The sequence below is a fragment of the Periplaneta americana genome, chromosome 11, assembly GCF_040183065.1.
Source record: "Periplaneta americana isolate PAMFEO1 chromosome 11, P.americana_PAMFEO1_priV1, whole genome shotgun sequence".
NCBI classification, from domain to species: domain Eukaryota; kingdom Metazoa; phylum Arthropoda; class Insecta; order Blattodea; family Blattidae; genus Periplaneta; species Periplaneta americana.
The window spans coordinates 5,184,420-5,211,307 of NC_091127.1; the positions used below are offsets into that span (position 1 = coordinate 5,184,420).

The 26,888-nt window shown below is 35.5% G+C and overlaps 1 protein-coding gene across 1 annotated transcript in view; it reads right to left on the minus strand.

The window, feature by feature from the left end:
* LOC138708737 (annexin B9-like) overlaps nucleotides 1-22,929 on the minus strand; it is a 36,526-nt gene extending 13,597 nt beyond the window's left edge. Inside the window, exons 1-8 of the mRNA XM_069838866.1 lie at nucleotides 22,777-22,929; nucleotides 22,502-22,544; nucleotides 16,456-17,010; nucleotides 13,330-13,506; nucleotides 7,453-7,657; nucleotides 5,439-5,518; nucleotides 3,168-3,240; nucleotides 1,770-1,943 (exon numbers count right to left, since the gene is read on the minus strand). Of these exons, the coding sequence (XP_069694967.1) occupies nucleotides 1,770-1,943; nucleotides 3,168-3,240; nucleotides 5,439-5,518; nucleotides 7,453-7,657; nucleotides 13,330-13,506; nucleotides 16,456-17,010; nucleotides 22,502-22,534 (1,297 nt within the window). The 5' untranslated portion in view covers nucleotides 22,535-22,544; nucleotides 22,777-22,929. The remainder of the gene's footprint in view (nucleotides 1-1,769; nucleotides 1,944-3,167; nucleotides 3,241-5,438; nucleotides 5,519-7,452; nucleotides 7,658-13,329; nucleotides 13,507-16,455; nucleotides 17,011-22,501; nucleotides 22,545-22,776) is intronic.
* Between the last annotated feature and the right edge of the window lie 3,959 nt (nucleotides 22,930-26,888).

Here is a 26,888-nt window from a genome sequence, read left to right on the forward strand (position 1 = left end):
GTAACAGATATAAATGACACCTTGGAGGAAATTAAATGCAGAATAAATATGGGAAATGCCTGTTATTATTCTGTTGAGAAGCTTTTATCATCCAGTCTGCTGTCAAAAAATCTGAAAGTTAGAATTTATAAAACAGTTATATTACCGGTTGTTCTTTATGGTAGTGAAACTTGAATTCTCACTTTGATAGAGGAACAGAGGTTAAGGGTGTTTGAGAATAAGGTGCTGAGGAAAATATTTGGGGCTAAGAGGGATGAAGTTACATGAGAATGGAGAAAGTTACACAACACAGAACTGCACGCACTGTATTCTTCATCTGACATAATTAGGAACATTAAATCCAAACGTTTGAGATGGGCAGGGCATGTAGCACGTATGGACAAATCCAGAAATGCATATAGAGTGTTGGTTGGGAGTTTGGAGGGAAAAAGACCTTTGGGGAGGCAGAGATTGAGATGGGAGGGTAATATTAAAATGGATTTGAGGGAAGTGGGATACGATAGCAGAGACTGGATTAATTTTGCTAAGGATAGGGAACAATGGCGGGCTTATGTGAGGATGGCAATGAACCTCTAAAAGCCATCTGTAAGTATGTATCGACTACGAGATTATTTAGTGTCGATGGGATTGGTGATAGCGAAATGAGGCCGAGGATTCGCCATAGATTATCTGACATTTGCCTTAAGGTTGGGAAAAATCTCGGTAAAAACCAAACGGGTAATTAGCCCAAGCAGGAATCGAACCTGCGACCAAGCGCAACTCTAGATCGGCAGACAAATGCATTAGCCGACTGAGCTATGCTGGTGGCTCGATCCCCGACATCACTGCCTAAACGTGTATCTAATGTAAGTATAATACAAATAGAATTGAACTGAATCTAATCCAATCTAAATCAGACGTCCTGGCCAGGAATCTACTCTAAGACTGCTGGGTTTGCAGCTACATATTTCATCATTCTTCAGTGACAGAATGAAGAATAAAATTATAATAATGTAACAGTGTAAGAGAACAAACTTCATCACCTGTAGTAAGATTTCAACTTCGATCCACAACGTATTCAGTTCCTCTGGTAATTTATAAGCTTGCACTGTATAAGTATATGTTGGAAATTTATCCTTCGAAGAGGTGGAAAAATTCATATATCTTGGAGCAACAGTAACAAATATAAATGACACTCGGGAGGAAATTAAACACAGAATAAATATGGGAAATGCGTGTTATGATTCGGTTGAGAAGCTTTTATCATCTAGTCTGCTGTCAAAAAATCTGAAAGTTAGAATTTATAAAACAGTTATATTACCGGTTGTTTTTTATAGTTGTGAAACTTGGACTCTCGCTCTGAGAGAGGAACAGAGATTAAGGGTGTTTGAGAATAAGGTACTTAGGAAAATATTTGGAGCTAAGAGGGATGAAGTTACAGGAGAATGGAGAAAGTTACACAACGCAGAACTGCACGCATTGTATTCTTCACTTGACATAATTAGGAACATTAAATCCAGACGTTTGAGATGGGCAGGGCATGTAGCACGTATGGGCGAATCCAGAAATGCATATAGAGTGTTAGTTGGGAGGCTGGCGGGAAAAAGACCTTTGGGGAGGCCGAGACGTAGATGGGAAGATAATATTAAAATGGATTTGAGGGAGGCGGGATATGATGGTAGAGACTGGATTAATCTTGCTCAGGATAGGGATCAATGGCGGGCTTATGTGAGGGCGGCAACGAACCTCCGGGTTCCTTAAAAGCCAGTAAGTAAGTAAGTATGACTTACCAATCGCAAGAAGGCCTGCTTCAATGTCCCCTGAGAACTCATTCTTTATGGCTTTCTCAAACTCATGACCTGTGAGGCGCTGATACTCGCTGAAGATGAGTTGGAGCTGTGGATAGCTTCGTGAGCACAAGATGCAATTGAAAGTAGATTCATCTGTTCCAAGTCGCAGTTCACCTGTTCAGACACAACATTGATTGTTTAAACAAACAAGCGTCCCATTATAATAATAATAAATAATAAATTTAGCTTCCCTTATGAAAAGGTTGCCAGATTTGACAAAGTGTATTGCATATAATTTGGAAACACACCTAAAAGGTGAAATGATATACATTTGAATCGAATATACAAAATGTGCCCAATGTGCCCATTTACAGTTAAGAAAGGGGGGAAAAAATATCATCAGATAGGTTAGAATGATTTGAATGCCATATACCGCGAGAAAAATAGTAATACGGAGTGATTGGCATTGATATCTAAACCAATCAACAGCCATCGGCTAAGATAACTTGAAATTTCCATTATCACTCCAGTAGAAATGATTTCTCAATATCTGAACTGATCCTTTGAGGGCACTAATGGCTATTTCCTTCACAATGCTGTTTGTTAGCCCAGGTTTTTACATTTGTTGGTAAAGGAGAAGGGTATGGTACCTCGTGCTCCCACCATCAGACCTATCACATCAATGTGGGACAGGCTATATTTATCTTTATAGAACAGGATTGTTGGTTCATAGATCCGTTTCTTTTCACTGTCCACCTCATGCGGTTGATCTGCATGTGTCTCAAATCTGATGGTGGGATCGAGAATGTATGCCGAGTTGTTCTTAATGGCAATGATATCAATTCGCCGAGCACTTCCTTGTGTGGCTAGTCCCTGCACCTCTTGATGGACTGTAAACCCTACCTCCTTCAGTGCCTCCGCCAGCATGGTGACGGATGTTGTGAAGGGCCTCACTATAGGGGCAGAAGCCAAGGATATGGGGAAGAGTTTCAATCTCCCTGAGATAGCGCCTACAGCGGGTACCATCCCGACTTCTACCTGGTACAGCTCGGACCGGAGCGACTGAATGATATTCGCCAATTCAGATCTTTTCAGCAAATGCATGTTCTTACTCTTTACATCTTGTTATGGGCAGCCCATTGATATAGTTTTCACAGCTTGTTACATAAATGCTTGTGTAACAATATTTTAGTCAATTTGAAGATTTAAATGGTCTTTCCATTCATTTCTAAATACATTTTTAATTGAAATAAATACTTAGATAAAAAAAAGTAAATTTTGCTTATGTTCTTTCCAAACCTAGAATCAATAACAATAATTAATGTTTTACGTGATTGTGTAGTCTGTGAATGCAGCCGTTGATTTTAACGAAATAATATTAATGGCAGAAAAACTTACCAGCTCTTAGTAGTGACTGGGCATCCTGCATAGCTGCAGCCTGATCCACCATACTGCTTTCGTCACGATTTCCCTGTAACAGAACAGTTTACGTAAAGAAGAAAAATGGACATAAACAATACAATCACAGATCTGCTGACCTTATGACAAACAGTCAAAGAATAGTTTTTTTCTTAAATGGACATAAGGTGGACATCCCAAAAATCTAAAATTAATTTAGAAACTGCTTGCTATCTTAACGAACTTCAACATGAACCATCAGGAATCTGCTGCAAAATTGGAATCTAGAGAAGAACCGATTAAAAAAATTCACTCTTCTAAAAAATACTAGCAGTTTCTGTAGTATGTAAGTATCTAGAATTAATATTTTCAGTGTGTGAACAGAGTGAGTATGTTTTAATTCTCTAGAGTGTGTAAAAACAAGTGAATGGCAGACTAACAGAAACATTAAAAATAGTTTTTCTTATGTCTATATCTATCGCCAGAAATAGTAAAAAAAATCTGGTAACCTTAAGGTACGGTCACACGTCGCTACTTTTGCAGTGATGCAGCACAAAAAACTGCGCAACTCTCGTACTGCGACATGTGAACAACGCTGCAACCCGAAAAGTAGCGGCTGCCGAACCTGCTGCCCGCTGCTTTTCCATGCTGCGCGCAGCTTAAAAGTAGCGACGTGTGAACAGGGTTCTCAGGGTTGCAGCCGCAGCATTTTTGATATCGGTTCTGTTGAAATTTTTGCTGCGGTTGCGACCAGTGTTGCCACCCATATGTGCCAATGATACTTTTATTGTTTGGATGTATTTTAATGTTAGTTGTGATGAAAATAAATTATTTGTAACAGTTATTAAATGCACAACACAGTCTGAGCATAATTGGTGACGATATAATTCATTTCTTAAATTTTCTGTAGCGTAGTTCCAAACAGGAGGGTTGCCAACATTGATTACGTGAATATACTGCTGGTTATCATTTAAGTATATAGGCGTTTTTAAAAGCTTTATAGTAAAAATAACGTCAATTTCTGAATACTAGATACGACAGAAAAGCAAATAATAGATAAGGAAGCTTTCGCATGAGTTTCTTAATAATGCGAACATAACCACAAAATGTATATTGAGAAGTCAACATGGAGATGGAACCTGCAGCATGACTGCGGCTGCAAAAGTAGTGCCTTGTGTGTGAACAGACTCGCAACCTCCAGTTGCAACTTTTGCAGCACGAAAAGTAGTGTGCAGCGCGCTACTTTTGGCTTACATGTGAACACAACACGCAACTTTTGCAGCTGCAGTACAAAAGTAGCGCTGCAAAAGTAGCGACGTGTGACCATACCTTTAGTTAGTGTACAGTGAAAACATGTAATATTGCAGTGACTTATAATAACATTAACGTGAAAAAGAAAACATTTAAATATTATATATAAATTGTACATTGCTTTACATTTAAAAATCACAATTTTGTACAAAGTACATTTTCCACAAATGTCGTCTAAAGTTCCGCATCCTTTGTCATTAGTGAGTTTGTAACTAATTGCATAATTTCACAAATATATCACAACTATTTCAAGCTACATTATTTTCAATTGCAGTCTTCTAATAAAGTTCCATGACAAATTGATAAACACGCTTAACTTCACACTACAAAATGTTGCCCATTATTCTGTAATGTATTGTAAATTGGAACTGTAACTTTATTATCTTACCAATTACCGGTACTTTCAGTGCCTGTCCGAAACTGTAATGAGGCACTGTGTAATATATAAAGCTAAGAGCAAAATAAAATATTATTACAGTAAATTTCCTATTTTCCTATTATGTACTTATGTGAAATAAACATTAGGTTTGTTACACACAAGGGACTAAAATCGCCTTAGTGTGTGATATCATGAACACAAGACTCATTACGAAGGCAGTGGTCAGCATATCCACACAAGCTACATTTATTAGCTTCTCATGTACTCGGAAAGAGATTAGCAACAAGACTAAAACCAATGAGAGAGCAGAGTAGTGAATTATTTGCTATTACGTAAACGACTGAAATATATATTCGTAACAGACAAATTATATTTCAACAAGCCACCAAAGTGTTCCAGAGCTTCACTGTATCTGGGGCATTATTCAAGGGTACTTTTGATAGTCTTTCACTATTTCTCAATGAATCATTATCATTTTCATAATAATCTTACATACCCTAGATCCATATCTCATTACGTATCACGTGTTTGAGGTGAACTGTTCGAGAATAATTTTATATTACATTATTTGATTTACTTACGGTGCAGAGTGAAACTAAAAGTCGTCTGAAATTGCCTGAGGTGTCACCAGCCAAATCCTTTTCCATGGAACTTCGATAAACTGCAAGAAAATGAATAGTATAATTCATTACAACAGTGAGAAATCTCTGTGATTCATCCACAGTCTAGATAGTTAATCACATGAATGTCAGTTATACCTTGGAGTTCCTGAACAAACTTCCAACTCTGTAGGCTAACTACTGCCACACAACTAAGGGGCTGTCAGTAATCAGTCATGACATGTACTACCACCCAGAGTGCAATATCATAAATCAACAAATGAAGTACAGTAAAATCTCTCATAACCAGCACCCAAATAACCAGCAATACCAAAACAACGGCACTTTTACCTGGGGCAAAAAAAAAAAAGTTTAAATGTGCTTTTGTAAAAGATCTGCCAGTTAACCTTCTTGTCCAGGGTTCGATTATTCGCGGATGACTGTATCGTATATAGGGAAATAAAAAGTCATGAAGATACTACTCTTCTTCAGAATGACCTCAATAGAATAAACGATTGGGCAATGGCCAATAAAATGAAAATAAATTCTCTAAAGAGCAAAGCCATTAGCTTTACAAGAAAAAGAAATAAAATAATCGCATCGTATATGTTAGGGGATGAAACCATTCCGGAAGTTAACACATGTAAATACCTCGGAATAACATTTAGCAGCGATCTTGGCTGGGGGGAACACGTTACAGACACAGCGGGAAAAGCATGGAGGCCGTTACACTTTGTGATGAGGGTACTAAGGAAAGGCTCTGATAAATCCAAAGAGATTGCATATAAATCACTAGTTCGTCCAGTAATGGAATATGGTGCTGCATGTTGAGATCCTTACAGATTAGAACATATTAAGACACTGGAAAAGATTCAAAAACGGGCTCTCAAGTGTTGTAATAATTCACCATTAAAATGGGACACACTCACGGACCGGAGAACGCGAATTCGATTATGTGCAATGTTCAAAACATACAGAGGTGAGCCTGCCTGGAGAGAAATAAAAAATAGGTTGCAGCCACCAAATTACTCTTCAAGGAACGACCACTCATATAAATTGAGGGAAAGAAGACAGAGGACGGACACTGGAAAGTTTTCTTTTCTCAATCGTACTATCAGGGACTGGAATGCTTTACCTGCAGACTTACTAAAGGCTTTACCAATAACCAAAAATGCATTTAAAAATAGGCTTAAGGACTTTACTAATAGATGGTAGTATATTATACACACTAGTTAAAGGGTGTAATTGATATCTTGTTATTTGAAGTGTTCTATCAGTGAGGAAGTGTGTAGTGTCAGTGAAGTCTATTGTGTAAGTGAAGTGTGTTGGTGTCAGTGAAGTGGCTGTGCAAAGTATTTGAACAGTGAAATGGTTAGAAGTGTTAGTGAAATTAGGTAGAATCAGTGCAGTGAGTGAGTTGACAGCGAAATAAGTGTAGTGCCGAAAGGTACTTCTGCAGATATGAACCTGTCAGACTCGTGGGTCTTAGTTCGAGCTTAGGGTTAAGATGCAAATTAGATTTACTTTAAATGTTATTTTAAGTGACCATGCCTCATTTAATTTAGGATGCTCCTTGTTGTTATTATTATTATTTTATTAGTTGTGTTTATTATTAATTGTCATTATTGAGTGTAATTAGTCACCACTGCCACCAGGTATATACCCATTTGCAGTGTGAATAAATACATACACATTGCCAGTCTGGGCCATCAGTTTTGCCACATTAGGAAGTTCGCATAAACTTTCTTCAGTGAATATTCGAACCTAAAATTAGTGTAGGCTATTATTTGTGTTGTGTGATGTGTTTTAATAAAGAAAATCCACACAGTGTTTTTGTTTATTTAGTTATGTTCGGGCTGTCAGTGTTGCCACATTACGAAGTTCTTTCCAATATATTTTGTACACAATCCTCCAAATAGACCTCATTTGAATGTTTTTTTAAATATCAAGTACGACTAATAAATAATGAGAGATTTTGCCGGAATCAGCTACTTACTGTGTTCATACGCAGCACGAATTGTTCGAATCTCGTGATTGGTGGTGGTGCACAGGATCTCAATAAGTGTATCCTCATTTGTGCCGATTCCACTTATAGCATCATGCAATTCTTTGGCGTAGAACTTCGGCAATGGTGTCATCATGGCCACAACCAAGTCTTCAAAGCGACCACTCAGCTCACTTTTCAAATCTGATATTAAATCCTGAGAACAGAAATATCATCACACAGCAAGTTACACGACACTACTATGACCAATATTTACAAAATATTGCTGTCTCGATGGTCAGTGATTTCAACTCTTTACAAAACATCCTTACACTAAACAGATGCTTCAAAAATGAAATTACTTTGACCACTGCTAAGGACAGACACAGTTTCTGGTAGCATTTGGGGCTACCTGGGGCCTGTTTCTCAAACCTCACGGACTAGTAATACTAGTCTGTACAGTAGTAATATTAGTTTATTTTACAAGTCTGTGTTTCTAGAAACTACACGGATAAAGTAGTAGTTACCAGTTCACAGACTAGTAATATTAGTCGATTTCACCAGTTCGTAAGTGATTCTGTTTCTCAAAATGCTAATCTAGTTGATTATACTAGTATTCAACGGATATATTCCTACAAGACTCTAAAGACTGATGATTTCTATATTATCAGTTACCAGTGACAACCTCTCTCAGATAATCAAAACAAAATGTTGTAATTATTTTTTAAAATATAAGCTTATGTGATTTAGTGATTCCGACTGAAGTGATGAAGTTGTTGTGATAAGAGCTAAAACTATATAGAGAAGACAAAATTATTATTCCTTTATTATGAATGAATGAATGAATGAAATAGCCTTTGGATTTCCCGTGAAGGGCTATGGCCTCCTAAAAGGGGAGCTCTTTAGAGATCATGCGGCCTTTATTATAGCATTGTTTAAATATAATGAACAATTTAGGTAAAGTGCTGAAAAGCTTAGATAGTTGTCAAATATAGTGGGACCTGCCATAACAAGACAAACAAATAGAAGTCATGCATTATCAGCAAAGCTTCAAATACAAATTGCTCTACAAATCGGGATGTTGATTATTTTCCAATGCCATCTGGTTTTTCTGTCCTAGACCAGAAACACATGCAGAATTTTTTTCCTAATAATCTGATACCAATTCATCAACTGCAGTAATTTTTGCTGGCTTTCCTCCTCCACGCCAGTTCTTCTGACATTGTCAACTTCAGTCTACAAATTAAATATAAAACGACACTAATTTATGAATAGATCAAATGTAAAAGCGAAAAAAAATAGCGAATTTTTCATCAAGGCATAAGTGGCATTCATGTGGGCAGTATATTCACTAACTACATAATATGTTCATATTATGATACTGTGAACTTGAATTGGTACTTATCAAAGTTGCTTTCTTAATGTTGTCCCTTAACGTATGCATAATCTTTGTTCTGAGGTAAAGGTTCCATAGCCTCACACATTATAAAATTGTTTCTCCATTGGTTTACTTTATCATTTTTTGTTTATATGCTTGAAAAAGCACCGAATAGTATATGCTTTGATTCATTAATCATATTGAGTATAGTTAATTTGCTTCCAATTGATGGAATTTCAACCGAAAGAGAAATCAAAACCTAAACACAAACAACTTAGCTTTCTAACCTCAAATAACAATACCTACCAATGACTATAAAGAAACGAACTCAATCAGCTGACTAGTGAAAGAGATCATGCGACTAGTGAAAGATTGTCACAAAAGTTACTAGACTGGTAAAATAGTTTGAGAAACAGAACCTACTAGAGCTGGTGAAATATACTCTGGTAACTGGTGAACTATTAAACTAGTATTTTTGAGAAACAGGCCCCAGAATGCAGCTCCTGTACGTTTTTTTTTAAGCGCTTCAGTAAAGCACTTCATGCCTTTGCTGCAGCAAAATGAGGGTTGAAAAAAAAGTAAGTAGGTCAACTGACTGCAAAATGGTGGACAATTAATACTGGATTCTATTACTGCAGTAATAAATTTAACCTTAAAAGAACCGAACATGTTAAATAGTTTCGACTTCCATGATACTGACATGGAATTATTATTACTAGACGATTTTAACAATAATAAACGTTGCAAAAGACCAAAACATGCATTCCGCCATGATGGATCATGCAGCAAACTCGTAAAGCGATGTTTTGATTTGCTGCACGCTTGCTGTAGAGCTGCTGCAGCGACAGTGAAACAAATATAATAAAAGAACGGACTTGCTTTAAAAAAAACGCACGGCTCTTTACTATGACAGCGCAGGTAAAATTGGGGAGTGAAATAAACCCGAGAGATGCAGAGTCACTCCAGTCAGTTTGGTTTAGAGTTTGAAATATGTGACTTCAGAGAAAATGTTAAAGTGGAATGAAAAAATGCTACTCTTCACTCAAAATGGAGTGAAAATTTTTAAACTTTCTCTAAGAAAATGATTCCCTGTGCACAAATACAGAAGTTAATTGAACTATCTCTGTATCTTAGAAAGCATGATGAAATATTCAGATTGTCAATTAATACAAATGAATACAATATAATATTTATTACTCAGTCAATGACAAATCAATGTAAAATAATGACTTATATTATATGGTCATTAAGTTTATATACATAAATTACAAATTGCAAACGTTTTCGCCCATTCTGGCATCTTCAGGCACAATTATACAATATCTCAATATCAAAATGCGTAGCTACTATATTGGTGGTAGGTAACTATTTAAGATTGATGATGTGCAGAACATCTCCATAATTAAAATGTAATAAAGTTAGTTGTTTACACGAATACACACTTCCCCCACGTCATTCTAGCTACAGTCCCAACAGCAGCAGGTCGTCTCACATCTACGTAAGTACGTCCATAATTTAGCCTTCCAATTAGTTTTTCAAATTCTTCAAAATTTGATTTACTTATTATTTCATTACAGATAATTACTTCAAACACAGGATGTTCATGTGATCTATACAGTTGCCACGTTCAAATGACGTAAGTACTTTTAATTATCCAATCCGATCACATTTTTATATTTGATAATTCCTATTTCTATTTCGTATTATTTATATATTTCAGACATAATTCATCACTCATTGGACTCTACTGAACAAGAGTTCCACACAATATTATGAAGTTTAATTACAACACTACGTGGTTTTTAACATTATTTTAATTTTATGACCTGTACTTACTTACAAATGGCTTTTAACGAACCCCAAGGTTCATTGCCGCCCTCACATAAGCCCGCCAGCGGTCCCTATCCTGTGCAAGATTAATCCAGTCTCTATCATCATACCCCACCTCCCTCAGATCCATTTTAATATTATCCTCCCATCTACGTCTCGGCCTCCCTAAAGGTCTTTTTCCCTACGGTCTCCCAACTAACACTCTATATGCATTTCTGGATTCGCCCATACGTGCTACATGCCCTGCCCATCTCAAACGTCTGGATTTAATGTTCCTAATTATGTCAGGTGAAGAATACAATGCGTGCAGTTCTGTGTTGTGTAACTTTCTCCATTCTCCTGTAACTTCATCCCGCTTAGCCCCAAATATTTTCCTTAGCACCTTATTCTCAAACACCCTGAACCTATGTTCCTCTCTCAGAGTGAGAGTCCAAGTTTCACAACCATACAGAAGAACCGGTAATATAACTGTTTTATAAATTCTAACTTTCAGATTTTTCGACAGCAGACTGGATGATAAGAGCTTCTCAACCGAATAATAACACGCATTTCCCATATTTATTCTGCGTTTAATTTCCTCCCGAGTGTCATTTATATTTGTTACTGTTGCTCCAAGATATTTGAATTTTTCCACCTCTTCGAAGGATAAATCTCCAATTTTTATATTTCCATTTCGTACAATATTCTGGTCACGAGACATAATCATATACTTTGTCTTTTCGGGATTTACTTTTTTTTTACTGCTGATTTTATTCTTTTATGAACAAAGAATCCTGTTCCTAATTGGTGATTATTGTTTCCTTCCCCATAATACAACAAGTAATCTCCTATTTGTGATATGCCATTCCCATCTAACCTAACCTCTTGTACTCCTACGAAGTCTATTCTATATCTAGCTAGTTCTTTTGCTACTAATGTTACCCCTCCTGTTCTATAAACACTAGTTACGTTCCAAGTGCCAAATCTCAAATCCTTATTCCTTTGCCGTGGTCGTGCCAGAGAATCAGTCCTATTCCGAGGCTTATTATAGGGATACGTAACAAGCTGTTTTTTACGGTGATGGGTTGTTAGCCCTTCGCCCAACCGGAGATGTTCTGCACATCATCAATCTTAAATAGTTACCTACCACCAATATAGTAGCTACGCATTTTGATATTGAGATATTGTATAATTGTGCCTGAAGATGCCTGAATGGGCGAAAACGTTTGCAATTTGTAATTTATGTATATAAACTTAATGACCATATAATATAAGTCATTATTTTACATTGATTTGTCATTGACTGAGTAATAAATATTATATTGTATTCATTTATCTCTGTATCTTCTTAGAAGTACCGTAGTAATGCTTCAGTGTTTTTCTTCAATGAACATGATGTGGATATCCCAAAAATCTAGCAAGAGTTTAGAAACTGCTCGAGCCAAGCTTGCTATCTTAACAAACTTTAGCAAGATCTGTCAGGAATTTGCTGAACAAAATTGGGATTCAAAGAAGACCAGCTTAAAAAATTCATGGCCAGTTTGTCCAAGTAATGTTTAATTTTGCTTAACGAATGTTAAATTAACAGTCTGTTTATTTTTAACGCTTTGTTAATGTATTTTCCATTTGTTCAACATAAATTTGTTTAAGATAACCAACACTTAACTATAACGTCTGTTAGCACTATTTTAACTACTCAACAGCAGTTGGTAATGATTCTACACATGTAAGAAAATTTTTGATTGGCTAAAATTAATCTTTAAATTCTATATTATAGAGTGAGTCATGAAACTTGCATAAAATGACAACCTGTTATAGTAGGCCACGCTCCATAAACAAACAGTTGACAAATGAAAGTTGCAGGTGACGTGCTGAATAATAATTACAAAGTAAGGTTATATTTCCTCATTGCTATTATGGGTACGAAATACGAAAGAAATAAAATAACACTGATGTATTTAAACAGTCCAAAGTATTTTTTAAATGTTATATTACCAGTCATATGCTAAACATTCCCTACAGAGAGACACAAAATATTAATTTCGCAACTTCTGTTCGAACAGCTGTGGAGACATCGGCCATATTTAACTAACTGTTAAATGAGTTAACTGCCTGAAATCCTACATTTAAAATTAACAAACTGTTAACAATCTGTTAAACCAAACTGGTGTTGAAAACTTACAATTTTATTAATTAACAAACAGTTTAGAGTTTAACAGTCGTTAAATTTTCTAACAATACTTGAAAAAACCGGCCATCAGTCTTCTAAAAAATACCAGTAGTTTAAGTAGTAAGTAAGTAGAATGAATATTTTTAGTGTTTAAATATGATCAATCTTATAATTCTTTAAACTATGGAAAATAATACAAGAAAATGATAAACTAACAGAAATGTTTTCACATGTCGATATCTATGCCCAGAAATTGTGGGGGGGAGGGGGAAAAAAAAATCTCTCAGATTTTCTTCCTTAGACACAGAGAGTTAAACATCAGAATTTAACAACATAAAAACCCACAATCTTAATCAGGTTGAACCCGCGAATCATAGCGAAAGTATATCTTATAATGTAAGTAGGATGACAGTCATAAAAAATAAATATTTAAAGCTGAAAAGAATACAAGGAAAACGAACTTGCATTAAACAAGTATAGCATTTAATCACTATCTTAACAGTATGGCAGTGTGATTTAAAACTCTACAAACCTTTCCATACAGAGTTTTAAACTGCACCGCAATTTCAAGTCTCTGGCTGTTTGTTCTGTTTGCAAGAACATTAATAATGGTCTTTTCATCAGTTCCAAACCCTTTCATTGCTTTCCGTAGAACCTCTGCATCTTGTCGTGGATTGAAGGGTGATACAGGCCTCACAGTAGGGGTGCCCTGCAAAAGTTAATATCGTTATACATCTTGATTATATTCCTCAGTTAATATCATTGTTATATAAAATATGTTAAAAGTATTATTTCGAAGTAGGTTGGAACTGTAACCACATAATATTTTTATGCTCGACCATGCCGAAATGTAGTAATTATACACCTGGTAGCAGCCCTTTAATGGACCTCATTAAAGTACACCTATTCATTAAAGTTCTGGTGTTCCACCAATCAGAAAATACCATTGCAGCAATATGAAAGTGCAAGTATCGATTATTCTCGGATATGCATTCAAAAGACAACTAATTCTGTTACTATAATAATTAGCGTTAATTGTAAATAATGTTCAAATAAATTCAATTTGTCATCTCGTTTTTCAATGTCTAATTCAATTTCAAGGTTATATAAAGATTAATGTTTATTTTACTCTCTAGATTATATCAAGGTCAATGTCGACATTTGTTTCTCGGAAAAAATCAATACTTTCGCATCTGCGCACATCTCACAATTTTATGAGATATTGCACAAGGTCAGTTCCGCTCCTCAGTCAGATAAGAATAACATGAATACTTATGAATAATTTCAAGTTAGAAATATGGTCGAGCATAAAAAGTCGTATGAAACTTGACTATAATGGTAATTAAGACGTTCATATGAAAATTATGAAACTCGCTTGCACTCGTTTCATAGATAGATAGAACTTTATTGTCGAAGGCATAATATATGCATAGATATGGTCAAGTATATACAATTACAATTTAATTTAAAATAAGTCATATATAAAAAACATTATTCATTTCGAGGGCCCATGCGTGTATCCTCAAGATTGTAGGGACACAATTTTATTAATTTCGTCTTTATGTAATTCCTAAATTTGAGAGAATTTTTTGTATATTTCATTTTATATTTATAATTTTTTAGGTTTATTATATATTCCTTTATTGGTAAATGATTTTTATATTAATAATTTAAATTTACAAGACAGAGCATCACCTATTATAGAACAATTAATTTATTTTCAAGATGGTGTTGGTAAATCAATTAGGGCATTGTTGGCAAACTATTGTAGATTTTGATACCAAAGACCATATAGGTTCTACTAGTGTTTGTAAGATGGTGTGCTGAAATAGTTGAACTATTTTGTTACGAGTATCGTAGGTATGGAAGTCACAATTTTGGTGGAAATCAGACAGATTTTTATAAATTAGTTGTAAAACATTAAAAATATATATACCATAAACAGTAAGAATATTATATTGTAAAAAAATGTTCCCTACAAGAGGTCCTACTGTCAACTCCCGCTATGCATCTGACAATACGCTTTTGAGCCATAAATATATCATTCAGCATGGTTCAGATCCCCAAAAACAAATAGCATATGAAAGCCTTGACTCGACGTGTGCGAAATAATAAGACATTAATACATCGTGATTTATTATCGTCCTCAAAATTCTGATTTGATAACAAATGCTATTGAGTTTAGAAATTAAACTTGTGCAATAGAGTCTCCAAGACAAACAATCATCAAATGTAACGCCCAAGAATTTAGTAGTTTCCCATTTACATAAGTATTGATCTTGAATAGAAATATTAATGTCCTTCAAATTTTTCTTTTGAGAATTGTGAAAGTAAATATATCCAGTCTTATTAACACTTAAGTGAAGCAGATTGCTATCAAACCATGTTTCGAGATCTTTTAACAGGTCAGAACAGGTTGTCTCTAAATCCAGTTCATTTCCATCTTTTACAATAACAGAAGTATCATCAGTATACATACACATAAAATGATTTCTTACATACATGGGTAAACATACTCGCGTCTTAAGGGAAGACTCCACTGAAAATCATGAAAATTTATCCAAATTTTTTTTAGCTATTTCACTTATTCAGAATTTATATTTTCATACCCCAAATGGATTCAGCTCAATTATGATTACAAATACTCGTATGTTTACACTTTTTAAATTAAGTTTGGAAGGGGGAGTGGAATTTAAAGAGCTGTCAAAATTGTTTTTCATCGAAGAATTCTTTTTTAAAATTTCTGATTACAAATCTAGTAACTTTTTGTTGGCTCCCTGAAGTTACTACATGAATAAAGCGGAGGAGAATATTAATTTACATAAATATTCATTTTATTTTCAAATCTATTCTTCTGTGTTCATTTTTGTTGATTCAACACCAACTTTCTTATGTCAAATATTAATCAATATGGATGAAATTTTTACTGCAAGTATTTATGAGGTAGCTGCATGTTTCTATGCATTTATTTTGTGAGAAATGCTGCTAGATTATTTGATTAATATTTTTCTTAATGCTGCTAGTTTATTTTATTAATATTTTTCTTAATGCTGCTAGTTTATTTTACTAATATTTTTCTTAATGCTGCTAGTTTATTTTATTAATATGAAGAAAAATATTAATAAAATAAACTAGCAACATTTCTCACAAAATAAATGCATAGAAACATGCAGCTACCTCATAAATACTTGCAGTAAAAATTTCATCCAGATTGATTAATATTAAGAAAGTTGGTGTTGAATCAACAAAAATGAACACAGAAAAATAGATTTGAAAATAAAATGAATATTTATGTAAATTAATATTCTCCTCCGCTACATTCATCTAGTAACTTCAGGGAGCCAACAAAAAGTTACTAGATTTGTAATCAGAAATTTTAAAAAAGAATTCTTCGATGAAAAACAATTTTGACAGCTCTTTAAATTCCACTCCCCCTTCCAGCCTTAATTTAAAAAGTGTAAACATACGAGTATTTGTAATCAGAACTGAGCTGAATCCATTTGGGGTATGAAAATATAAATTCTGAATAAGTGAAATAGCTAAAAAAAAATTTGGAAAAATTTTCATGATTTTCAGTGGAGTCTTCCCTTAATTACTACCATTATAGGCTCGTTGCATAAAGTACTATTATATAACACATGCACTCCATGCTTCTCACCTTTGAGTACGTTGAATGCACATTAGAGCCAGGCCTACTCAAGCTATGGCCACCCGTATGCATGCCCGGGGGCTGAGCACCAACGGGTGCTACATAAGCAGATGTGATAGGGTTGTATGGTTGAGGCTGTGGTGCGAAAGAAGTGGGTGCTTGTGCTGGAAAACCAAGCCCTGAGGACGGGTAGGGAGAGCTTGACTGTGTTGGATACAAGCCACCCCCTGTTGTGGGTGGGTATGGTGCGTGGGTAGTGGTTGGATATTGTGTATGGGTGGTGGGTGGGTATGGTGCATGGGTCGTGGGTGGGTAAGGTGCCTGAGATGTGGGTGGGTACCCTGCCTGGGTGGAGGGTGGGTAAGGCGCCTGGGATGAGGGTGGATATGGTCCCTGGCCCGCACCACCACTTGGAGGATATGGTTGTGTGCTTGATGGAGGATACTGAGGATACTGGCTCATCCCAGGACTATGACCGGGATAGGTAGGATTTAATGGGTAACTGAGCTGGACAGTGGCATGCTGTGGAGGATAGAAACCAGGAGTTGGTATCCCAGAAGCAGCCTTGAAAAAAAAATAGAGAAACAGAAATCAGTGCTACACAAGCAAATATTAATCAAAGGATATTATTCTAAAATATTACATTTATTAAAAGTATACAGTGGAGTCATGTTACAACATTTTTTTATGAGAAAGCTGTAAAATTGCAACAACAATTATTTGATTTTGACTTTATAACATAACGGTTCTGAAGTAATACTGCAGAAAATGGAAATTAAATTTATCTACTCAAAACTGTGTGCTGGTTTCTGAATTAATATTGCAGAAAATGGACATTAAATTTATCTACTCAAAACTGTGTGTTTTTTTAAGAAATATTTATCTCATTTATGACTATCACTAACAATAGCCTATATCGGTAGTACAATTCTGTTTTTAGAGAGATTTTTTTTATTTAGGAAACCTAATCTAATAAGACGAACATGTCAGTTTTTAGCATTTACTTTATTTATGGGACTATTCAAATAAAAAATACGAATTATTCGATTCTTAAGTTCTCGAGATATATCTCGAATCGTGAACAAGTATTCGAATACTTTGCTCGGATGGTAGATGCTGCGAGAAATGAAGAATATTCACGGCTAACTTCGCCTATAAACATGAGGTGGTTGCATTCAATAAAACCTGCTCCAGATCGCCCCTCTCTGCCTCACCTCTCTCCTCTATCTTTCTCTTATCTAATTACAGAACGCAGGAATACAAAATCTTTATAAGAAGTTGCACGTAGCTACAGCATGTGATTAGAATAATAAAAAATATATAAATTCCTGTGCTTGCACAATACACTTCTGACATTATCGCTGTCATGCTGGTTGCTGGATAAGAGAACTAAGAAGCGAGAACTACTCGAGAACAACCGAGGTAAGTAGTCAAATCGCTATTCGAGTGATAAAAGTATTTGAGAACTTTTATTCGATTCTGTCCATTACTAATTTACTTGAATCTTCTTCTAAACCCACTCTAACAATTCAGATGTCTGAATTTGTTTTATTATAGATAGTGTCTGGTACTTACTTACTGGCTTTTAAGGAACCCAGAGGTTCATTCCCGCCCTCACATAAGCCCGCCATTGGTCCCTTCCTGAGCAAGATTAATCAGTCTCTACCATCATATCCCACCTCCCTCAAATCCATTTTAATATTATCTTCCCATCTACATCTCGGCATCCCCAAAGATCTTTTCCCCTCTGGCCTCCCAACTAACACACTATATGCGATTCTGAATTCGCCCATATGTGCTACATGCCCTGCCCATCTCAAACGTCTGGATTTAATGTTCCTAATTATGTCAGGTGAAGAATACAATGCGTGCAGTTCTGTGTTGTGTAACTTTCTCCATTCTCCTGTCCCTCTTAGCCCCAAATATTTTCCTAAGAACCTTATCTGGTAGACTATTAAAAGTAACAAACAACAGAAATAATAATTTCAAGAATTGTAGAAATATGCACGAAGAGTAGATTTATACACACAAAATGAATATAATGCTGAACTTCGTAATAATATTTTAAAGTACAGACTTTCTATTGAAGTTCTGATTTACAATCCAATGCAAGGAAACTAAGTAAATAATATTTGAAAATTAACAGCTAAGAATAATGCCTAATGCTTTTGATAATAATGTATGTTCTTTATATTATTGTTTTTTAGTAATAGCAGTAGCGGTGGTAGGGTGATGTAATGTTCATATCTTTTCAATTACTGGTAATGTTTCTATTCTGAAAATTTCATCGTGTTTATAAGGTTTGTATTACCTCATCAGGTTTAAATCTTTGCTTTTGATCTGTTACAATTTCACACTTGACTGTGAGCTGCCTTGATCAACTGTGTGATGAGTGCTAGTTAAACTATGTCAAACTTTAATTATAATGTGAGGAATAGCATTTAATACGCCTTCTTATTTCCCTTTCACCTTCTTTCCTCCCCTGGAACAGAATTCCTAACGTCTATGACACAAAACTGCTGGGTTCTTTTTCCTTTTATATAAGGCACGGTAAATATTCTGGATGCCTTTAATAATTAATCTACGTATTTATATGTATGAATTATTTAAGTTTATTATTTATTTTTGTATTCTTCATTGTGGCTGAAGCTGAACCATATCTGAAAACAAATCCAGCGGATCTGTGTTCAAATTCGAGCAGTGAAATGAAGTCTGAGTATCGTGAGTCTTTTGTTTTGTGTTTGTTATACCGTGTTTTCTTAAAAGATTGCCTTGCGCCATGCTAACAACACGACAAAGGAGTTATGCTATTTGTCAACTTCTAATATTACTTCAGAATCCTCACAAATGTTAAGTAGAAACAGACAACAGAACCTAATCCTCAAGAAGACTAGCAGGATTTGAATTTGTATCACTTCTTATCAGACTACATACATTTGGAGAAATGTTATAGGTCTATTATTACCGTATGTCAACTTTGTATCGAAACACACAATCAATGTTGTTTAGGCCCACTTTACAAACCAGAATTCCAACAATTTCTCAGCGTAAAAAAAAAATGATACATTTTATAACGTTGCACATATTCTCCACTGTATCTTAGCATTAAAGCTGCATCATGCATAACACAGCGCCAATATTGTAGTACATTAACTACCAGTACCTTGGCCACTGCCAATTAATTGTGCGCAAGTTTAATATGTTAGTTATACATATAATGACATATATACAATCAGGTATCAGATAAGGTTAAGTACACATTTCACCACTACAATCATAATGCACTATACATCTATTTCATTCAGTGAACACTTAACATGTAATAGAGATCATTTTGGCAATAAAATTTACCAAAACCAACATGTTTGGCCTTTTCTTCTGTAGACAGAAACCTCAATCCTAATGCTTTTTTTTTTTTTAGTGAAAAGGTTGTAAAACTGGTTAGCCAACGTAGAACAAAAGGGCAAAGATAGGATTATATAAAATAAATTTCTGAATTTCAACTGTATGAAAAATTAAACATAATGTAAGTGTTAACTTAACGTTACAGTAAAATCAAGAAGTCATACCATCATTCACGATGGGAACATAAACATAACAGCAAACATAATTGGTAACCATGGAAACATAACAACGACGCCATTTCCTCATATTCTGTCGTATACTTCAGCGCTCCACGATTGTGTTCTGTTTGCAAATCACGTAAGCATATGCATGAAAGTTTGGAGTGTGCAAAGTTTGGAGTGTGCAAACTTTCATGTTAACGTCTTAGGTAATGTTTATGTCAATGCTTATGTGAATCATTGTGAATGATCCCATTTGGTAGCCTGGGCGCAAACTTCTGTGTTTATGTTATGGCTATGTTTAATTTTCATTGTGAATGGGCCTTGGTGACAGGAGAAAAATGAGGAGAGCAGTAGCAGTTTTAACAGATGGGTCTGTGATCAGGGACAGTGACAACTTCAGTGCGCTGGTGTTCATTTAAAGTTAACCTGGGCCTGCTTTTCTACCCTCCCCCAATTCTACACAAAATAATATTGGAAAAGGAGCTAACACATATTTCAAAACATTTCCATATTTATTTAATTATTACAACTTTCAGTTTCTCTTATTGGTGTGCATAAATTGACAATGTTAATCTTTAATATGTTACATCATATTCACATTTTAGCTTAAACTTCTTCTATTATTCAGTATATTCAGTGTTGTACAGTCAGAGCACACAACATAGTACAATTGACAAAGTCAGTAATAAAAGGTAAACAACAAAACAATAAAATTAATTCAAAAACTCTCAACAACGTTGACATTAAAAAACTCATTAATTTCATAAAATGGTTTGTTGATTAACCAACCAGAGGCAAGTCTGTTGAAAGACTTCCTTTCCAGATTAAAAAGATATCTCGGAAATTTATTTGCTATTTTTAAAGACATAATAAAATAACTATTCATTGTTTTAGTTAGCCTACACTTAGGTATGTCAAAAAGGTCACGGTTTCTGGTGTTGTATATATGAACATCATTCCTATGTGTCAACATATGTGAATTTTCTTTGACGAAATTTAGGGATTGATAATTTCATTTATCGAACTGCTACTTCCGTTGATTTTTTTAGGAGATATATTAACTGGTGGTACTATAATGCATCTGTTCCATACGAAATTCTAACATGAATAATATAATAATTAAAACAATTCGTTTATTAAAATTAATCAGAAATGGATAGTATCTTGAATGTAGCCTACGTAGGCCTACTACAATGCGCTAGGCTTATGTTATAAAAATGGTAAAATTACATAACAAAACAACGCGGTATGCAAGCACTATAAATCTCGGTTGCTTTTCCAGAAAAGCTACACCAAATGAGACATAATTTTCTTTTTGCTTCCCTGGCTTCTGTTAGATGTATATAATGATACACACATGGTTTTAGTTTGCAGCCACAAATGCCTTCAACATAAATATCGTTTGATAAATATCTATATTCTAATGCATTGTTGTAACTCTCCCCCCCACTTGTTACTAATTATCAACATAACATGCGAAAGATTCAGGACGAATTACTAAGCAAGTGGTCAGTTTCCCTAGTATTGCGTCCTGGATCTTTTGGGAGCTTTATTTGTAAGAAGTAGAGGTGAGGGAGGGCAGCAACAGTGCATTAGAATATACCGTGAAGTATTAAAACGATTTTTATGTTGAAAATATTAATTTTGTGACTGCAAACTAGAAGTGTGTATTTATCACTATACCATGTTCCATAGCATGTATATGATTAGTGGATGCAATAAATAATTTATCATTACATACGATACATCTGGTAAAAAAAAAAAAAAAAAAAAAAAAAAAAAAAAAAAAAAAAAAAAAAAAAAGAGGAACAGATGCATTATAGGAGCCACCCATCACACATTATGCGTAAAAAAAAGGTCAGCGGAAGCAATGGTTCGCTTAGCGTTTTTAGCCTTCAATAATCGATAAGCATTAAATGCTACTAAATTAAAAAATTGACTTAAAAAAAACAGTCTGTTACTACTGATGTGATTTTAGTCACTTTGTATTATATTTTTGGTCCAGGGAAAATACGGTATATTTTACTATATTTTTCATTTTGAAGTAGGCTACAAGTCAACGATATAAAACTGTCTTAATTTAGAAGTTGGCAACATATTTTATGTCGATTATAACAATACATATCGATAGTAGCATTCATACCATTCAACCAATAAGGAGATTGGCCCCTATAATGCATCTGTGCCCCCCCCCCCCAAAACTCTTTGGTGTAGCTTTTTTGGAGAATTACTCTCACTCGAGTTCTGCGATTAAGCTGATTAATGGAATGAAAAGTATTTTATGTCACTATTTACAGTTAATAAGAACTAGCCTACATTGCAGATGACGTTAGTGATATTCAACACTGAAAGTGATACGGTATTAAGATTAGGCGTATCAGCTGTTAGTACCTCTATCACAAACATACAAATTAAAGTACTATATCAGGGAATTGTGTAACAACATATGCACACCCAGCTAATTACACAACAATGATTCTTATATTTACCTGAGGATATCCAGGATAACCAGGGTAACTCATCGTTTGTTGCCTGTAAAGAAAAATAATCACTGTACATAAACATTTACCTCTGAAAAATCTTGCAAATGAAAGACATGCTACTTTTCATTAGCATAATAATATGCTTTCTCTGCATTTGTTTATCGCCACTTTTCACTGTGACAGGCTGTGCAGGGCGACGCCCATTTTAGAAACGTGTAAACAATTGTTTCCAACATAAACCAAATTACACTTACATCTTTGTTTCTGAATCTGCTACTTACCTTGCTGTTACGAGAGTATAAGCTTAAATACACACAATGAATTCTGGATTCTCCAACACACTGTCCCAACCTGTTTTCTTTATACGTCAGACAAGCCAAGAGTATACGTCATCACTTTTATCTAAAAGGAACATTACACCATGCACCGAGCAGTTCGGCAGAACTCGACTCATATCGTAACTATTCGTGTACTCGTATGTTAGTATGTCATTTAGGAAGGTCATTTTAATTCTTCAGAATTGCGGCAGGAGAGATACAAATTTAATCGGATTAGAGGAGAGCGAGCAGTATTGGTCATCGCTGTTCGATAAAATGTAAACCATGTTGAATATTACCAGCGGAACTCTATAACTTGGGCTGTGTGTTGCTATTTGGCAAGCTCTACTATTGTTAGACCTAGGCCTACTATGTATATTTTGTGTGATTTCAGGCCAAGGCTGTCAGATTGTTCTTTATGAAGGATATAGCCGTCTAATCTCCAAATACCCTAACTGTTACATCTATTTAATTTGTTTTGCTGAAGCTTGGTCAAATTAGCAATACCTTACCAGACTCAAAATTAAATGATCAAATCCTAATGAACCCTTAAGAAAGGGGTGGGGCATCTATTTAATGCGAAATAAATCAGAAGATAGGAATGAAAGGTAGTTATTTGTTCACGGGTTCGAAACTCGATTGAGTATGATGGATTTTAAGGGGCGATAAAATCCTTGACACGGAGTTTCTCGGGGCAAAAAGTGAAGTTCTGAGACTCATACTATAATAAAGTGACACTACTTAAAGGAACTCTGACCATGATAGAAGGCTCTAGGCATTAGGCAAAATGTCAACCGTTTTTTTCTTTTGTACGGAGAAGGGACCCAAAGGCTTGCACTGCAGCCTGAGGCTTATTGTGCTTACCATTTCTATTCTGTGAATGATTGGGTAGCCGAACGGCAGCGCTCTTGCACAAGTACAGCACACCGCACCGCGAACTTCACTGGGGATATGATATGGATGATGATATGTGAATTAATGATGGCGAAATGATTCCGAGGTCTATGGCCGAAAGTTACCCAGCAATTCTGCTTCCGTTGGTTGAGGGAAAACCCCGGAAAAACCACAACCCAGTCGACCTGGTTGGTATAGCGCTGGCCTTCTATGCCCAAGGTTGGGGGTTCGATCCCGAGCCAGGTCGATGGCATTTAAGTGTGCTTAAATGCGACAGGCTCATGTCAGTAGATTTACTGGCATGTAAAAGAACTCCTGCAGGACAAAATTCCTGCACATCCGGCGACGCTGATATAACCTCTGCAGTTGCGAGCATCGTTAAATAAAACATAACATTTTTAAACACAACCAGATAACTTGTCCCAACCAGGATTTGAACCCGGACCCACTCTTTTCATAGCCAGACGTGCTAACCATTACTCCACAGCTTGGACTTGGGACAAGTTACCTGCTTGGAGTTTTTCCGGGGCTTTCCTCAACCAACTGTAGCAGAATTGCTGGGTAATTTTCGGCGTTGGACCTTGGACTCATTTCGCCATCATTAATTCACACATCATCATCATCATCATCATCATCATCATCATCATCATCATAATCCATACCATAGCACGGTGCGGCGTGCTGTACTTGTACAAGAGCACGGCCGTTCAGCTACCCAATCATTCACAGAATAGGAGTGGTAGGCACAATAAGCCTCAGGCTGCAGTGCAAGCCTTCGGATCGTTTACCCCAGTTTTATAGTATGGAAAAATAAGTAATTTTAGAGGAAATATGGGAGGGACGATATAAGGCCTTCCCTAAAAATTCGAAAGCAAAAGCTAAACTGACGAGTATCAAATCCGGGTCCATTAAGTAGCTATGCTATTACTTGGGCCACAGCGGGTGGTGATAATAATAATAATAATAATAATAATAATAATAATAATAATAATAACAATAATAATAATAATACTAATATACGGTAATAAATAGCCGGAAACGCTACGTTTTCATTATACGAAATAGATTGACATTGTTGGCTCAGAATCTAAATTCAAGCTGTTTTCATGTCCTCATGACTAAATTGCTCCCAAGTTGTTGCGGATTACAACACGATGCACGTTTCGCGACGTCATATACATTGACTACACCACATTGACGTCATAACTTTCACTGACGTCAGGAGGTGATTCAATGACGACAAATGACACAAGGATGTGAGTAAGAAATGAGGTCATAGCTATCAATTCGAATCAGATCTTAAACAACGCTTTACTGAATCATCAAACTTTTATTATAGATAATGGTCGATGTTTACAAAATGAGGGAATTAGTCATACAGTATAGTACACATGACATGGGATGATTCAGGAATAAATTTTGTTCCTTTGCTTTAACTCTTCTCATTAACTACAGAAACTATTGAGAGATGATAAAATGATGTAGCAGTAACATTATTACAGTTATTTATTTGACATCCCTTTTCAATTGTAGAGGTTATTTAGAATCGTTGAGATGGTGCTACCACAGTCTAGTATATACAGTCACGAAGCTTGAGTTTTGAGGGTGCTATAAACAATTGACTGTGCCGGTACTATTTCGCATTGTCTGTAATGAGGCGATATTAGCGATCCTAGTGGTTAGCAACTATCTATGGATGCATATTTACTACGTATTGAGCTTCGTGACTGTATATACTAGACTGTGGTGGTACAGTGAGAAACGCTAATGGAAGGAGAAACCGATATGCTTGGAGAAAACCTCAGGAGAAAATGTATTCCGCACAGAGTCTCTACCAGTAAAAAATAAAAGATACCAAACTTGGCAAAAAAAAGTACTGGATTTGGGAGAAAAGTACTAGATTTATTTTTCTGCCAGTTTTACCAATCCTTTTTCTTTATTTTGTCTATTATATGATATTTGAATGTACAGAGTTTCTCTTTCCCCTTATCCATGATTGCTTCACAGATACCGGCGCATTATGGAAAGTATAAAACACAAAAAATAACACTTCCCCACAAATTAATAGGAATATAAGCTTCCAATCGGCTGTTTTTGCTGTTCACACTGTATTATTCTTATATCGACACAAGTTCATAACTACAAATAAAAAATGAAACGTTTTAAATACTAAACAGTAACTTATTTATAACTGAATCTTAAATTTATATTTTCATTCATTATTGTAATAGTTCAATCTTTGTAATTGAACCCACTATCCATATTTTTAATTAGTTTATTTTACGACGCTTTATCAGTTGCGATGGTTATCTAGCATCCGAATTAAAGCAAGGAAGAGACTAGTGAAGTGCTTTTTGTGGAGTGTGGCATTATATGGGGGAAAACATGGACATTACGACAAAGTGAAGAGAAGAGTTGTGGATATGGAGAAGAATGGAACATGTGAAGTGAGAGACAGAATGAGAAATGAAGCTGTGTTGGAAAGAAAGAGTGAAGAAATAATGATGCTGAAACTGATCAGGAAGAGAAAAAGGAATCGGCTGGGGACTGGCTGAGAAGAAACTGCCTACTGAAGGATACATTGAAAGGAATGGTGAACGGGAGAAGAGTTCGGGGCAGAAGAAGATATCAGATGATAGACGGCATTAAAATATATATAGGATCACGTTCACGTGCGGAGACAAAGAGGAAGGCAGAAAATAGGAAATATTGGAGAAAGCTGGGTTTGCAGTGAAGCACCTTCCCTCGGGCAGAATACTATGACTGAATGAATGAAAAGAGAAATGAATCCAGGTTCCAGCGCCGAAAGTTACCCAGCATTTGCTCTTGATGGGTTGAATGAAAACTTCGGAAAAAACATTTGGTAATAGTGTAATTAGTAGGCATTTTCCGAAAAGTTGGCCTTCTAGATCACCAGACATAACTCGAGTTGATTACTGGTTAGGGGGTTATCTAAAAGAAAAGGTATTTCTTAGTAGATCTACTACACGTGAGAAACTGAAACAGTGAATACCGGATGTCATTGAAAACATCCCTAGGAATGTTCTTACTAATGCCGTTTATAGCATAGAAGAAAGACTGTTTCTTATTGAACAACATGGTGGTGATCATATTTAATTTTTTCGTGTTTTAATAAAATTCCATTTCTTTACGAACAAATTGGTGTTTTTATTTTCGTGGAA